This window comes from Cetorhinus maximus, chromosome 8 (assembly GCF_964194155.1).
Source record: "Cetorhinus maximus chromosome 8, sCetMax3.hap1.1, whole genome shotgun sequence".
Lineage (NCBI taxonomy): Eukaryota > Metazoa > Chordata > Chondrichthyes > Lamniformes > Cetorhinidae > Cetorhinus > Cetorhinus maximus.
Genome location: NC_135886.1, coordinates 33,727,455 through 33,742,749, shown reverse-complemented (window position 1 = coordinate 33,742,749; position 15,295 = coordinate 33,727,455). Strand labels below are relative to the sequence as shown.

Genomic DNA, 15,295 nt, shown 5'->3' with positions numbered 1-15,295 from the left:
TTTTGTAGTGTTCTTCATTAACTGCTAAGGTTTCTTACAGAAATTTTGGCAGCTAGACTGCAAGTCATTATCAAAACTAAACAAAAATTTGACACTGAACCACATATGGCAATATTAGAGTTGATGACGGAAAGCTTGGTCAAAAAGATAGGTTTTAAGGAGCATCTTAAAGGAGGCAGAGAGGCTGAGAATTCAGGGAAGGAGTTTTAGAGCTTAAGGAATAGGCAGCTGAAGGCATGGCCACCAAATAGTAGAGCAATTAAAACTGGGGATGCTCAAGAAACCAGAATTAGATAAGCACAGAGACCTTGGAGCGTTGTGGGGCAGGAGGAGATTACAGAAATGGAAATGGTCTGTTGAACTCCAATACTGTAGTTTTAACATGCTGTGGTGTCAGAGTCGTGGGAAATTTTCATTTGCTTTCCTAACGAGTAAGTAATGACTCATAAATGATAGAAACAGGAAACGCTGGAAAATGACGAAGGGAACATCGTCATTTGGTAAGAGGTGGAACAAGACCCACACACTTTGCCAGCGATGTGGGGCTAAAGCATTTCACCTGCAGAAATTGACCTGTGGTAAATGTGCCTACCCTGCCAAGAGAAAGAGGAAATGTACCTGGAGTGCTAAGGCCAAAAGGAGAAACACAACTGGTACAGGCTGCATGAGGCAACTGAAGGTGGTGTATTGCCGATTCAGGAATGGATTCCACGAAGGGACCATCCTGAAGCCCAGACGTTCCACAATGGCTTCCTCCAGCACTGCATAAACTACCAGTGTATTTACACAACAAATAAAGTTATGGTTCAGAAAGTTAAAAAAAACTCAGCAGGTCTGGCAGCATCTGTGGAGAGAGAAACAAAAGTTAATGTTTCGAGTCCGTATTACTCTTCTTCAGAGAACCCTTCTTCAGAGCTCTGAAGAAAGGTCATGTGTGTGTGTGTGTGTGTGCATGTGTGTGTGTGCGTGCATATGCGTGTGGCTTAGGTATCTCGATAGAGTATTTCGTATACTTTCATATTCCATACTATATGGTAATAAGCTTTGCCTTTCTATTTGACAAGAGTGGTTTTATAATAAACGAATAAGTTTGTTGTTTATTGAAATAAGTCTGGCTTTTATTCTGGGTAACAATAGCGAAGGTAAATGATTGGCCACTTTTGTGTGACCTGTGTGTATTGGGGCTAGATCAATGGCGCACCCCTCCCATCTCAATCATAACACCTTGAATGTTGCCAAAACAAAACAAAGTTCATATATAAACCCATACCTGGTCAGCCAAATGTTCCACTTCCCATATATATTGAAGGAGAGACTCTAGAATATGCTGAACACTTCCCATACCTTAGCAGCCACCTCTCTCAAAAGGCCACCATTGACGAGGACTTCCAACATCGGATCAGCTGTGCATTCTACAAACTACACCAGCAAGTGTTTGACAACAAAGATCTCCGCAAGTCATCGTAAGTCCTAATGTACAGAGCAGTTCTTGTCACCACACCCCAGGACTGCAGTGAGATATGGACTGTGTATCAGCAACACATAACAGCAATAGAGAAATTCCATCAGCAATGCCCCCCCTGTATATCCCGGATTCAATGAGAGAACTGTCAAACAAATGCTAGTGTCTTTCTTGAAGCTAGCTCTGCAAGCATTCAGGCAAAATTAGCTTCGAAAGACTGGATATTATGCCCGAATGGCCGAAAACTGTCTCCTCCACCAGATTTTGATTTCTCAACTTTCAAATGACCAACGGTCCAGGGAAGAACAAAAACTAAATGCTTCAAAGACACGCTAAAGCTCTCCTTGAAGTCCAGCAGCATTGATATTAATGACTGGGAGGAGCTTGCGTTCAATCGCTCAGAATGGTAACAACTTGTCCATCAAGCTGCGCCACACTTTGGGCCATGTCCTCAGCCCAACCACCCTCAGTTGCTTCATCAATGACCTTCCTTCCATCATAAGGTCAGAAGTGGGGATGTTCGTCCATGATTGCACAACGTTCAGCACCATTTGTGACTTCAGATACTGAAGCAGTCCATGTCCAAACGCAGCAAGACCCGGACAATATCCAGGCTTGGGCTGACAAGTGGCAAGTAACATGCGTACCACACAAGTGCCAGGCAATGACCATCCCCAACAAGTGAGAATCTAACCATCGCCCCCGGATGTTCAACGACATTACCATCACTGAATTCCCCCACTATCAACATCCTGGTGGTTACCATTGACCAGAAGCTGAACTGTACTAGCCGTATAAATACTATGGCTACAAGAGCAGGTCAGTGGCTAGGAATTGTGCGATGAGTAACTCATCTCCTGACTCCCCAAAGCCTGTCCACCATCTACAAGGCACAAGCCAGGAGTGTGATGGAATACTCCCCACTTGCCTGGATGAGTGCAGTTCCCACAACACTCAAGAAGCTTGACACCATCCAGGACAAAGCAGCCAGCTTGATTGGCACCACATCCACAAACATTCACTCCCTACACCACTGACGCACAGTAGTAGCAGTGTGTACCAACTACAAGATGCGCTGCAGGAATTCACCAAGGCTCCTTAGGCAGCACCTTCCAAACCCATGACCACTATCATCTAGAAGGACAAGGGCAGCAGAACACCACCGCCTGGAAGTTCCCCTCCAAGTCACTCACCATCCTGACTTGGAAATATATCACCGTTCCTTCACTGTCACTGGGTCAAAACCCTGGACCTCCCTTTCTTGCAGGGGAAAAATAATGTAGGGTTAAGGAGAAAGAGCAGGGAAATAACTGGATTGTCCTTGACAGATCTGGTGTAGTCTCAATTGGCCAAATTGTCTCCTTCTGTGCTGTATATCCCTATAAATGTATGAATACTTGTACTGAAGGAAAATGCCACACAGTGTATCACATTATTAATTGTGTCTTACGAAACATTGTGTTATGTAATATTGTTCCACTTAGTGTTGCAGGTAATGTGCTCTGCCAAAAACATTCTGAGGAGTATTAAATATTGCTCGTTGTGAAATCTTCATCTGGTGCACAGTTTGGCCAACACCAGATTATGTTGTTTACGCACATCAGTCGCTTGCTAAATTGCAGATTGCAACAACGTGTGAAAATAAACATGCAGGTGCTGACTTAGATTAGCAGAAATTCCAACAGAAAATAATTTCCCTTCTGCCCTCACAGAGCAGAAATTGGCTGGATGTTCTGTGAACATGTGCATTGTCCACGTTATCATGTTTCAGTCAAAACAACAGAACTTGAAAACAGACTAGAAGAGGTATGAATGAAAATGCTTCCAATAGTTAGTTCAATATTTTCACCTTTAGTTAGATATGTAATATATATGTGACATTCATATCATCATCAATAGCTGTCCCATTTCAGGGATGATGTCTACTTAGGGTTGCAAGTTTCTGCTGTGGGTCTTTATGTGATGGAACAGGCTGATTCTCAACCCACAAATCTTTGGGCACATGGGCAGGATGTCCCACGATGTAGCGAGATCCGGAGTGCAGGATTTGCTTCCTTTTCTTTTCTCTGCCACCTCTCCGCCTCGTCATTAAGACATTGGGACTCCAAATTTTTTTAAATTCATTCACAGGATCTAGGCTTTGCTGGCTGGGCCAGCATTTATTGCCCATCCCTAAAGGCCCTTCAGAAGATGATGGTAAGCTGCCTTCTTGAACCGCTGCAGTCCATGCGGTGTAGGTGCACCCACAGTGCTGTTAGGAAGGGAGTTCCAGGATTTTGACCCAGTGACAGTGGCAATGTATTTCCAAGTCAGGATGCTGCGTGACTTGGAGAGGAACTTCCAGGTGGTGGTGTTCCCATCTATCTGCTGCCCTTGTCCTTCAAGATTGTAGTGGTTGTGGGTTTGGAAGGTGCTGCCTAAGGAGCCTTGGTGAATTCCTGCAGTGCATCTTGTAGATGGTACACACTGCTGTAACTGTGCATTGGTGGTGGAGGGAGTGAACGTTTGTGGATGTGGTGCCAATCAAGCAGGCTGCTTTGTTAGCCCAGGCTTGTCCGACCTTTTCGCGTGGGGGAGGGCCACATTTCAATTTCTTTTCACTCAATGGGCCAATGAGCAAGTTTCAGCAAGGTATGGTTTGGTTCATCATTAAACATGTTTTTTTTTAAATCAATGTTAAAGCAATAAATTGATAATTTAAAAAAAATGTAATGAATAAGAATGACCATTAATAGTGTCAAGCAGAAGAGTTAAATTTTTTTGTCTTTTCACTTAAGAAGCAGAGCTAAAGAGACAGTCTAAGCCCCAATTCCTGGTTACCAGGGAAGGGTAGGGACCAGAGATGAGCTAAGGAGTTGCATTTCACTAACACAGGCCTTGCGTTTGCCTCTGGTGGCACACACTTTGTGCAAGCCCTCGACGGAAGCCATATGAAAGTAGGGATTGGAAGAGAGTTGCCTTTCAGCCTGGGTTTTCCTCCTCTCCTGGCCTGCTTTGTGGATAGGTTTTTGGGTAGGGAGGAGCAGTGGAAGAGTGTGTGTGTGTCTGGCTCATTCACAGTCTCAGGGTTCTCGCTCTCACTCACAGACTCACACAGGCTCTCACTCACAGACTCACACAGACTCACACTCACACAGATTCACTCACACACAGATTCTCTCAGATTCACTCACTCACACAGACTCACACAAAGTCACTCATTCATACAGACTCATTCACACACAGACTCACACACTCAAACAGCCTAATTCACATTCACACAGATTCACTCACACAAACTCACTCACTCACACATACTACTCACTCCTGACCAGGCCCATAAAGTTTGGCTGTTTTACCGCCAAGGAAGTTTCGGGATGCTGTGAAGAGACACACTTCCTCATTCCATCCTGACTGAGATTTCAGCTGCCTCGGGTGGGGCGCTGGGCAGACAAGGTTGCTCTGACCCTGCTGTTCCTCATGGCCTCCCAGGCCCGCTTCACCATCTTGACCCCTGTGCTTCTGTGGTGGGACGACACCTGCACAGGAGGTGAGAGGTGAGAGAGAGAGTGTGGCCAAAGGCAGAAAGAGTGCACACTGTGAAAACAGAGGAGAGCCATTTTCCTTCACACTGCTTGCTGTTCCTCCAATCAGAAACTGTTTCCCTCCCACATTTGCTGCTGATGGACTCGCTGGAGGAGCAGCTCCTTGCAGAATCTTTCATTGAACTTGGCCGTAGTTTGAACACTGGCTCCGCGGGATGGATAAAGAGGCTAGGCGAGCTGGATTGCAGTCCACGGGCCGTATGTTTGAGAAGCCTGAGTTAGCCTTTTGAAGAATATTATTGAATATGCATCCACCACCCTATTAGTCAATACATTCTAATTCCTAACATATTGAAGCATAAACTTTTTCCTCATGTCGCCTCTGGTTCTTTTGTGAATCAGCTTAAATTTGGCTCTTCTGGTTATCAACCCGTCAGCCATTTGGAAACAGTTTCTCTTTATTTGCTGTGTCTAAACCCTTCATAATTATGAAAACTATCAAATCTCTTAGGCTTCTCTGCTCTAAGGAAAACAACTGTAGCTTCTCCAGTCTATCTATGTAACTAATCCTTGATCCCTGGAACGATTATGTAGTAAAGTTGTGCTAAAATGTCAGAAAGCAAATCTTAGCATTAAATCATTGCTTTGAAACACTAAGATACATAGAGAAAGATCCAATTCAGCCACATAGATTATTTTCCACAAATCTCGTACACCATCTAAATGGATCTTTCATACATAAACTGTAGCATGAACTCAATACATCCTGAAGTAAAGTTATTTAGTATTGTTCCATAATTCCAAAAATATCTTGGATCATTTAGCTGTGCAACACCTCATCAGGTATATTACATTAATCGCCAAGACAATTTAATGTAAGTAAAGACTTGGCTATTGAACTCCAGTCTCATGGTTGTTCACCTAATTGTGCTGTTTGTATATATTTAAACATGTATTCTAATCAGACTTCAAAATTACTTTAAAATATCCAGATGATACAGCAATCAAATATTTTAAAAGGAATGTTTCAATGCAATTCATTAAACCTTTAAAGTAAACAATGCTTGAATATTGCAACTTTAAATTATAAAATTAACAACAAATTAAGCAGGTAAATAAATCTCAGTTGAAAAAGCTGTTCAGCCTATTATTAAACAAAAAATCTATTCACATGTTCTCTAGAACCACATTGTTCTGCTTGCTTAGGAGGGTAGGATGGTGCAGTCCTGAGTTGGTGTAGCGTCTTGCTTCGTACACAAGGAGGCACCTGTGCAACATAGAAATAGATCCTGAATGGCCATTTTCTTCTGTTTCTCTAAGATACCACAGACAAGATTAGCAAAGTAGATTACGACAATTCAAGCATAAAATTTGATCAACATTGGGACATGGATTCTGGATTCTTCAGTAGGAATTGAATACTCTGATGCTGTAGATGATTCCATCTAGCTGGTATGAGGTATCTCAATTTAACAACTAACACAAAAAACAAATGGAAATCTGATATAAAAATAGAAAATGCTGGAAATGTTCAGCAGGTCAGGCAGAATATTTCCATACCAGTACTTTCAATTCCAAGGATTTCCTTCCACCACCCACCCTCCCAGACACCCACCCTCCCAGACACCCACCCTCCGAGACACCCGCCCTCCGAGACACCCTCACTCTGAGACACCTGCCCTCCGAGCACCCACCCTCCGAGACACCCGCCCTCCCAGACACCCGCCCTCCCAGACACCCGCCCTCCCAGACAGGGCCTTCGACCGTGCCCATTTCATTTCCCAAATTTCTGCTTTCACCTCTTTCCCCTTCCTCCTGATACAACTCTCCTTGTTCTCACCTACTGCCCTGCCAAACTGCACATTCAATGGATCATCCTCCACCATTTCCACCGCCTCCAGCACGATTCCACCGCTAAACACATTTTCTCGCCCGCTCCCCTTTCAGCATTCTGAAGGAAAGGTTCCCTTTGTGCTACGCTGGGCCATTCCTTAATCGCCCCCAACACCTCATTTCCCTCCTTATAGCATCTTCCCATGCAAGAGGAGGAGATGCAATACCTGCCTTTTACCTCCTCTCTTCCTACCTTCCAGAACCTCAAATACTCCTCCAGGGTAAAACAGTGATTTACTTATACTTCTTTCAATTTAGTATACTGTGTTTGCTGCTTATGTTGCAGTCTCCTTTACACTGGGGAGACTGAATGAAGATTGGGTGACTGCTTTGTGGAACATGTCTGTTCAGTCAGCAAGCACCACCCCAAGTTTCCTGTCACTCATGTTAATTCTCTGCCCCATTCCCACACTGACCTCTCTGTTCTTGGCTCCCTACACTTCTCCAATGAAGCTAAATATTCACTCAAAGCACCTCACCTTTTGTTTAGGCACATCACAGCCTCTGAACTCGACATCGACTTCAACACTTTCAGATTATCACCACTGCCTGCATTTTTCAGGCAGCAGGTATTGGTGATGATTCTGCATCCCTATTGCTTCTCCCCTAGATCCCTTTTTTGTTTCTTTATTTGTCTAATTACCATCTCCTTTTGCCTTGCAGCAGCATTCTTTTTGTCATTTAATCTGTTCTGCTTTCGCTTTTTGTTCTTCGCAAAGATCACAGATCTTCACATTTGTTCTTGCCCTGCCCCCCTCCACTCAACTTTCCATTGCCTCTGAACTTGATTAAAATCTGCCACTTCTCTAACATTTTCCATTTCTGACCTGAAACATTAACTCTGTTTCTCTCTCCACAGATGCTGCTAGACCTGCTGAGTATTTACAGCATTTTCCATTTTTATTTCAGGTATCTAGCATCCACAGTATTTTGTTTCCCTTCAAGTCATGTACTGAGCTGGTGTGAAACATTGATATTGAACTGAAGCTCTTGGAACTGTTGAAAGTCTGGAGCCTAGTGTCTTTCAGAACGGCCTCTCTCCCAAATTAAGAAATTTATATGGATGAGAGAGTGAGGTACTCTCGATGTGAAAGTTACCAGAGTGAGGTGTATGCTGGATAGGTTGTTTATCACTGAAGGCATTGACCATCAGGGCATCCTAATTTTACACCCATCTTGCTGGAAGCAAGACCACATTCACCCCCTGACCCTGTTTTGTGCATTGAGATGAGTCAAGGGAGTTCGACACTTTCATCTGATCTCACCCTGTGTTGCTGGAGTTACTTATTGGCCCAATACCACTGCAACCGCACACCCCCACCCCCATCAACCCACTCACTCTGTGCTGATGCATGCTATACGTAGAAATGTCCGCTATTCACTGTTGCTACTACTACACTACTTTCTTGGCTTCATTTTCTGCTTGATACTTCCCAACAGAATGCCGCATTTGATGCCCAGTGGAAAGATCTATATTTGGGGATTCTCCCTAGAAGCACTGGAGACTTGAGATGGAGAATTGCAATGTTCTATGGCACCAAAAGTTTATATGAGTCACTATTTGGCTGCTTTGCAGCCAGACTGAAACTAAAGGATAATTCTATTAAACCCTCATCAGACACCTTGGAGAGTCAGTGGCTCACGCTTGCAGCTCTATCTCCGTTGTTTGCTCCTTGTGAGCAGAGAAATCCCTTAAATTCTATATGTGCTGCTATGCTATGTCATTGTTTTAGAGTGCTCAAACAATGGGCTGGATGCTCAACATTTGGCTGCACCTCCTTCCAGGCAAGTTTGACATTTAGGCTGAGCAGGCCTCACAGGTGTGCTTGTATCTGGCAAGATTCATTACACAAAGGCCTAGGTTGTGTAAGATCCTCAGAGAGGGCCCCTTTGTCTGCTGTGCATGTTTAAGTTATATGGTACACACGTGAATGACTCCAGAATGTGACCACATAATACTGACCAGTTTACTAGAAGCCTTTTGGAAGTGGTGGATGCAGCAGGATGAATGCTTTATCAACAGAAATGCCAAACTTATCATTTATAAAGTAGACTGACATGCGTTTTTATTTTGGGCAGACCATCTGTTAATGATCCACACTGCTGTCCCTCCAGGGAGTGTTTGTGGTTGTCTTAGTAGTGCTCTGACCCTGCTACAACCCAGTGGCTATGCAAAAGCAGATTCTTACTGAAGCAAGGAAACATTTATAAATGCTCATACAGACTCCATAGGCGCTGGTTCCACAGACACTGGACATGCTCCAGTACTCCTCCCGAATAGCAATTATTCAGATCAACCAAGTGAGCTTTGTCCATTTGTAGATTGTTAGATGGATCAATGCACAGAGTGGAGTAATACTTATCTGAAAAAGAAACCTCCAACACTGTATGACTAGTCTGCCTGTTGAAATATTATAAAGGGATAACAGCTCTACTTAAATCTTTATAAGATTTTCTGGCCTCCTCTTAACACTGACAGTTTTGTAAATGTTATCTGATTGTCACCCAGCAAACTATTATGTACCAATTTTGGAACAAACTAGCTGGTTAAATACATTTATAATTTGTTTTATACTTTACTCTCTGTGTGAATGTTTCTCCCTTCCTACAAAATATATGTGTCTTCACATGTGATGCACATGAAGGTGCTTGGGTGACCTGCTCCTGGACCTCGCAGGATAGTACAATGAAACTAACCATGAGGAGGATGGCAAGCTAGTTTTGGGGCAGGGTTTTTCAGATGGTGAGGTTTCCTGCCCTGCCACTGAAAAAGTCTGCAGGGATTACATCCCCACTGATGTTGGACCCTGCAGCCATTAAACGCACTGTGGAGCATTAATTGGCCAGCAGTTCTCTAGTCCCAACATTGCCTCTAGGACCGGTGGCCGCCGCTGGAACTACAGCTAGTCCCATGAGCCAGGACAAAGGTAAGCATGGTTGACTCGTTCAGAACCAGGAGGTGAGCCTCTGGGTGGGGGTTCAAGTGGCGGGGGCAGTGTGAGGTGGGTGGGAGTTGCGTTGGATGGGCCAGGAGGAGGGAGCACTCAGTGGGAGTAGACCTTAGGGGGTGAAGGTATGCGCCAGTTAGGAAAGGGGGCCAATGATAGAGGTGCATAGAAGCGCACCATCCCACCCCACATTTACCGCCCGAGATCCGAGTAGGCAGATCTGTTAGGCTTCCCCACCATTTCCCATCCCTGACCTCCTGCAGCAGGCCTCAAAATTGCAGCCAGACAGGAAGAGGTCTTTAAGTGGCCAATAATTTGCTACTTAAGTGCCTCAGTTGGGGTGAGGGCAGTCAGGTCATCCTAGACCTTGCTGGCTTCCCATCAGAGGCTCACCTGGGTAAGTAGTATGAAGGCCACCTGGTAATGTTTACGGGCACCTTCCCCCCTGCTCCTCCCCCCCCCCACTCCCCCCCCCCCCTCCCCCCCCCCCCCCCCCCCCCACCACCTCCCACCTGGAAACCTGCCACCATGGGAGCCAATGAAATCCCTTTCCTTCCGTTCCATGCCATTTTCCCAGGCGGTATAGCTGAATCTGATAGTCCGCCACATGAGGATCGCAGATGTGTAACAATCTATAGCTTCATTCTTTCAAATAATTCTTCCTGTCAAATGAGATTAACTCCAAAGTTTGTAGTATCCACAGGAAAATTACTTTGGAAGCGGAGTATGTTTATGACAACGTAAGTTATTGTGGACATGTTGGAGATTTCCTAAGACTGTCACTCACTTAAAGTTTGCACATTGAATCAGAATAGGACAGTAACATGTTGGCTGAGACTTTGGGGTCAGCAGTGACGGGATGAAGGGACAGTACAGTTTTTTGCTTTTATCTCCCATTGACCTTGATGGTTTAGCTGTCTCTAGAGAGCTGATTTTCCCTTTTCTGACCTGGCTTTCAATCTAGTGCTATCTATTGGGCATCTGTGGTATGCAGGAAGAGTAAAGTAATCAAACAGCTTTGGTAGACAAATCAGATTGAAGAATTCTCTCAGGCAACAAATCAAGGAGTTAAAATGTACAGATTATAATTAACGTTTTAATCATTTTACAGAAAGTGAAATAAAAATTGTGACATGCAAATGAATTAAGGTAGAAGCTGCAATGTCATAAAGAAACTTTAAAAATAAAATAAAATGTATTTTATTTTTAAAATAATCACGAATTGTGAAATATTATCCTAAGGGAATGGAGCTTCACATATACAAGTATTTTTCAGCGTCGCAGAAGTTGTTCAGAAGTAATAATGGCTTCTATATTTAATGGAAAAAACCTCAGTTACACCTCATTCAGCAAGGCTTAATATTTTTAATGATTTTTGCAGCAAAAATAGTGTAAAAAGTTGAAATTCATGTCTGATTCTGTGCTGATTGCATATGGAAAGACAGCAAGAGCACACCCTGTGGGGGAGCAGAGTATTATTGACAGCAATGCCTGGATTTCCACTTTTAACTGTGCATATGCTGTTGCCAGGAGTTGTTGTCAGCTTTACACAATAATGACGAGTGTTGACAGTTTTGTCACCTTTACAACTGTAAAATCTGGGCCAATATTTTTGCAAAATTTGAAAGGCAAGAATAATCATTTTTTTAAAGGATTATGTGGATTCAATAGACAGTGTGGTTGATTTGCAAATATCAAAGAACCATCTGTTTTATTATAGCCTGAATTTGTTTCAATGTTCAGGCATAATTAATAAGGATGGCTGCCTCCTGATTACTGTAATTATACTTCTCCGAAGGTGACTTTGATAAACACTAGATTGGCTTGTGGGTGAAAAGGTTGTTGCCACTGAATATCTTCAATTTTGCCATCATTGGATGCCCATTTGACAACTCATCATAATCCCAAATGATACCATCTGCTATAAAAATTGCTTCATTGTCCATCATTAGTCTAGTTACTTTTCTCCAGAGTAATTGTTGGAGGTTATCAATAAGTCAGCCCTGTATGCAGCGGTTGCTTTATGAGGCAATAGAGAATATTGTTGCAGCACAATTTTACTGCATTACTGACAGACAGCTGACATCTGTTTCCTGAACTATGATTGAAATAATAAAAGCAGACACTATATAAAGTTGAACAACGGCATTTTAGCTACAAAATAGCTCAATGAAGGGAACTGTCTCAATTCCGTTAACATGGATAAGCTAACATTTAAAACGTATGTGAAGGATTAATATAAATATAAGAAGCAAGTGGTGCAGCAAGATTCAAACTAACCTCAGGGAAATAGTATGAATAGATTTTGTGAAGAAACTACACAATCCTAAACCTTCATACCAGCAGTGGGTGTTGTAATATGATGCGCTTGCACCTTGAAGGGGGCATATCTTAAACTGTCAATCATTACCCACCCAGGATGTGATGCATGAGTCCCATGACTTCTGAGCAGTCTGAAGCAGCAGTGGTTGAGATCAGACAAGTGCCTCACAGTCTTTCTGTGAACACAATCTGTATGTAGTTTTATCTTCAAATAAAGAACTCACATTATTGTTTCATTAATTCTCTGTATGAATATATATTGAAGAAGAATGTAACAGTGGGAACACACATGAATGTAAAAAGAATTAAAGAAACTTAGAACATGAGGAGACAATTTGGCCATTTGACACATTGTGCCTGTGCTACTCCCAAATGAGTAATATGACCTGCATGGCTGAGATCTCTATTGCTGTTGCCATGTCCCAGTGACAGAGTGGAGTGCAACCATTGTTCCATGACATGCCTAATGAAGAAAATGATAGTGAACATCTGTTGTTGGACTCCCCTACATAACCCAGACCACTTGCCAATGTTGCATGCCCAGGGTGAACTGAGTCCACAATCTGGTGCTTCAGTTCCAGCAGCATCTGTTCGAACACAGGGTCCATTAAAGTGTTTGTTTTGAAACAACCTCTCATCACCACCATGTACTTGTTCCCTTGTATGTGTTTGTATGTTGGCACCCACTTTCAGTCAGGGTTGCTGCAGTTGGTACCCTGCAGGTGCACCTTGTGGAGTACGGAGTTCTCCTTGCTTTGCGCAGACAGCAGGCATAACACTGAGGGAGCACAACCACATTTATCCATTCAGGCATGTCATTACATGCAGTATTATGTGTAATAAGGTTGGGGTAAATGTTATAATAAGTGTCAGTTACATGTGATGTAGCATACTGTACAAATCCAAGTCGTTTTGCCTCCAATCTCAACAATCAATTATTTTTAGCCTCTCGTTTTTGAATAAACCCACAGGAGATTCTTCATGTGAAATTGTTTAAGATCATGGGATACTTATTCCTCTGTGTGACTTTCTGTTTTGTACCAATTTTGGTTTTAAACCATACCTACCTCTGTAACCTCCTCCATCCCTACAACCCTCCAAGATAACCATGCTCCTCCAATTCTGACCTCATAAGCATTCTTGATTTTAATCTCTCCACCACTGGCAGCCATATCTTTAGCTGCCAAGATGCTAAACTCTGGAATTGTCTTCCTAAACCTCTCCACCTCCTTATTCTCCTTGAAGACACTCTTTAAAACCTACTTCTTTGGCCAAACTTTCTTTTCTACTAGCTCCTTGAATGGCTCAGTATCAAATTTTGTTTGACAATTCTGCTGTGAAACACTTTGAGATGTTTCATTACCTTAAAGGCACTATAAAAATACATGTCGTTGTTGTAAATAAGGATTTAGACAGTGATTCCCATTAATGCCCATTATCATCATATCTGTAAAACTTGGCATTATCCCACTGTTTTCACTTCTACTACCTTATTTACCGTAACCTGCTATTTTCTTGCTATTTTTCATTTAAGTGCTAAATATCTTATTGCTACTTTTTAATTCATGAAACTAGGTCCACCAGTGTTTCTCCACAGATGCTGTCAGACCTGCTGAGTTTTTCCAGCATTTTCTGTTATTAATATAGTTAATATCAAGTTCACACATTGAGTGATATGACACCATAATTACATTTCCCTTCCAAATTTGAATGATGCTCTCCCTACCAAAAATGTGTTTCCTTTTCTCCATAACTGAAGTTACCAACATGTGCTAGGCCTCATTAGTAAATTTAAATATCAGCAATTGTCATTGAACCTTTACGCATAGCTCTGTCGATATTAATATTATTTATATTGGTTAAATGGTCTCTTAGCTGCTTGAGATATTTAAAAATTATTATTATTAGCCACAAGTTTTTCATTATCATTAAAACATAAGTCACATTCTTAGGAAGCTCAGTTCTCAAAGCCATGTAAATTATAATGTAGATACAAACAGACGTTTCATCCATTTCCAATAAAAGAGGAAGTTAAAGCCTAGACTATTAAATATCTCACTGGCAGGGTAAAAAGAAAAAGGCAGAAATTTTGTACCATAGGAACTGGAGCCATGATATCCATTGTTGGCAAATCTTTAACACCTGAAAGCAGCACACAAACCCTTTCTTCTATTGCTCCAGCAGACTCAGAGAGAAAGACCTTGGTTGCAAGAAACCATATTTCTAGGCATATCCTGACAAGGGGTTCATTGGTAACTTACAGGACAGTCCATCCAGTGCAACTTTCGAAGTTGGAAGATCTCATTATCTTTCACTCGAAATGTGAGCTATAGATTTCTCTGTCTCTTTCTCCTTCTCTTTTGCGCACACATACAGACATATACATTACAAATTATTTTTCAAATAATTTCTTGTAGCTTTTCCCTGCCCTTGTATATAAACAGGACATAAAGCTTCCTCTATTACTAATGTTTTGACTTCTTTCTCATAGAGAAAATTTGCAGAAGAAATAAGTGGTGTTGGGTTGTTTGATATTTTAAATCCCATGTTCTTTCTGCTCTGGCATTAGGCCAGCGATCATGAATTTCTTCTGTCTGGCTGCTAATCTCTTATACATAAGGAATTATTTATTCTGTCTGATTATTAAACAATCTCTTTCACTTTCAACTTCCTCAAAGCCAGTCAGATGTCTAATGACTTTGCCATCGTCCCTACACTTCATTCACTAACCTATCTGAATAATAAGGCCAGGGTTTTGTCAATAGTGTGCAATTCCTAACGTCAGAACCGGAACTATGTGCCCCTGTGCTCTGTCTCTTTTTCCTGTTTCCCACACGATTGCAATTAAAATTCCAAGTGCCGGTGGCATGTATGCAAAACATGTGTGACTCAGCGGTCAGAGGAGCTGTTCGTAGATGAAACCTGCAGACAACGCAGGAAGTACGGGCGGACTATGAAAGACCCTCCTGGTCAAACAGGTAGGCTCTGCAACACAGCCACAACTTTCCTGCCCAACTCTATTGCCACTAACATAAGACTTGAGAGCACAAAGGTGCCATGGGTGTCTTTGAAAACATTTAATTTCACTTGTAAATATTTCACCTTACATTCATTTCACTTTGCTCATGTGCATAATTTTTATTTGT

General features: G+C 42.4%; 1 protein-coding gene across 1 annotated transcript; it reads left to right on the top strand.

Annotated features, from left to right (window-relative positions):
- The first annotated feature begins 475 nt into the window (after positions 1-475).
- LOC144683265 (large ribosomal subunit protein eL37-like) lies at positions 476-769 on the top strand. The gene has a single exon (XM_078546216.1). The coding sequence runs from the start codon at positions 476-478 to the stop codon at positions 767-769; it is 294 nt and encodes a 97-aa protein (XP_078402342.1).
- Positions 770-15,295: the final 14,526 nt, after the last annotated feature.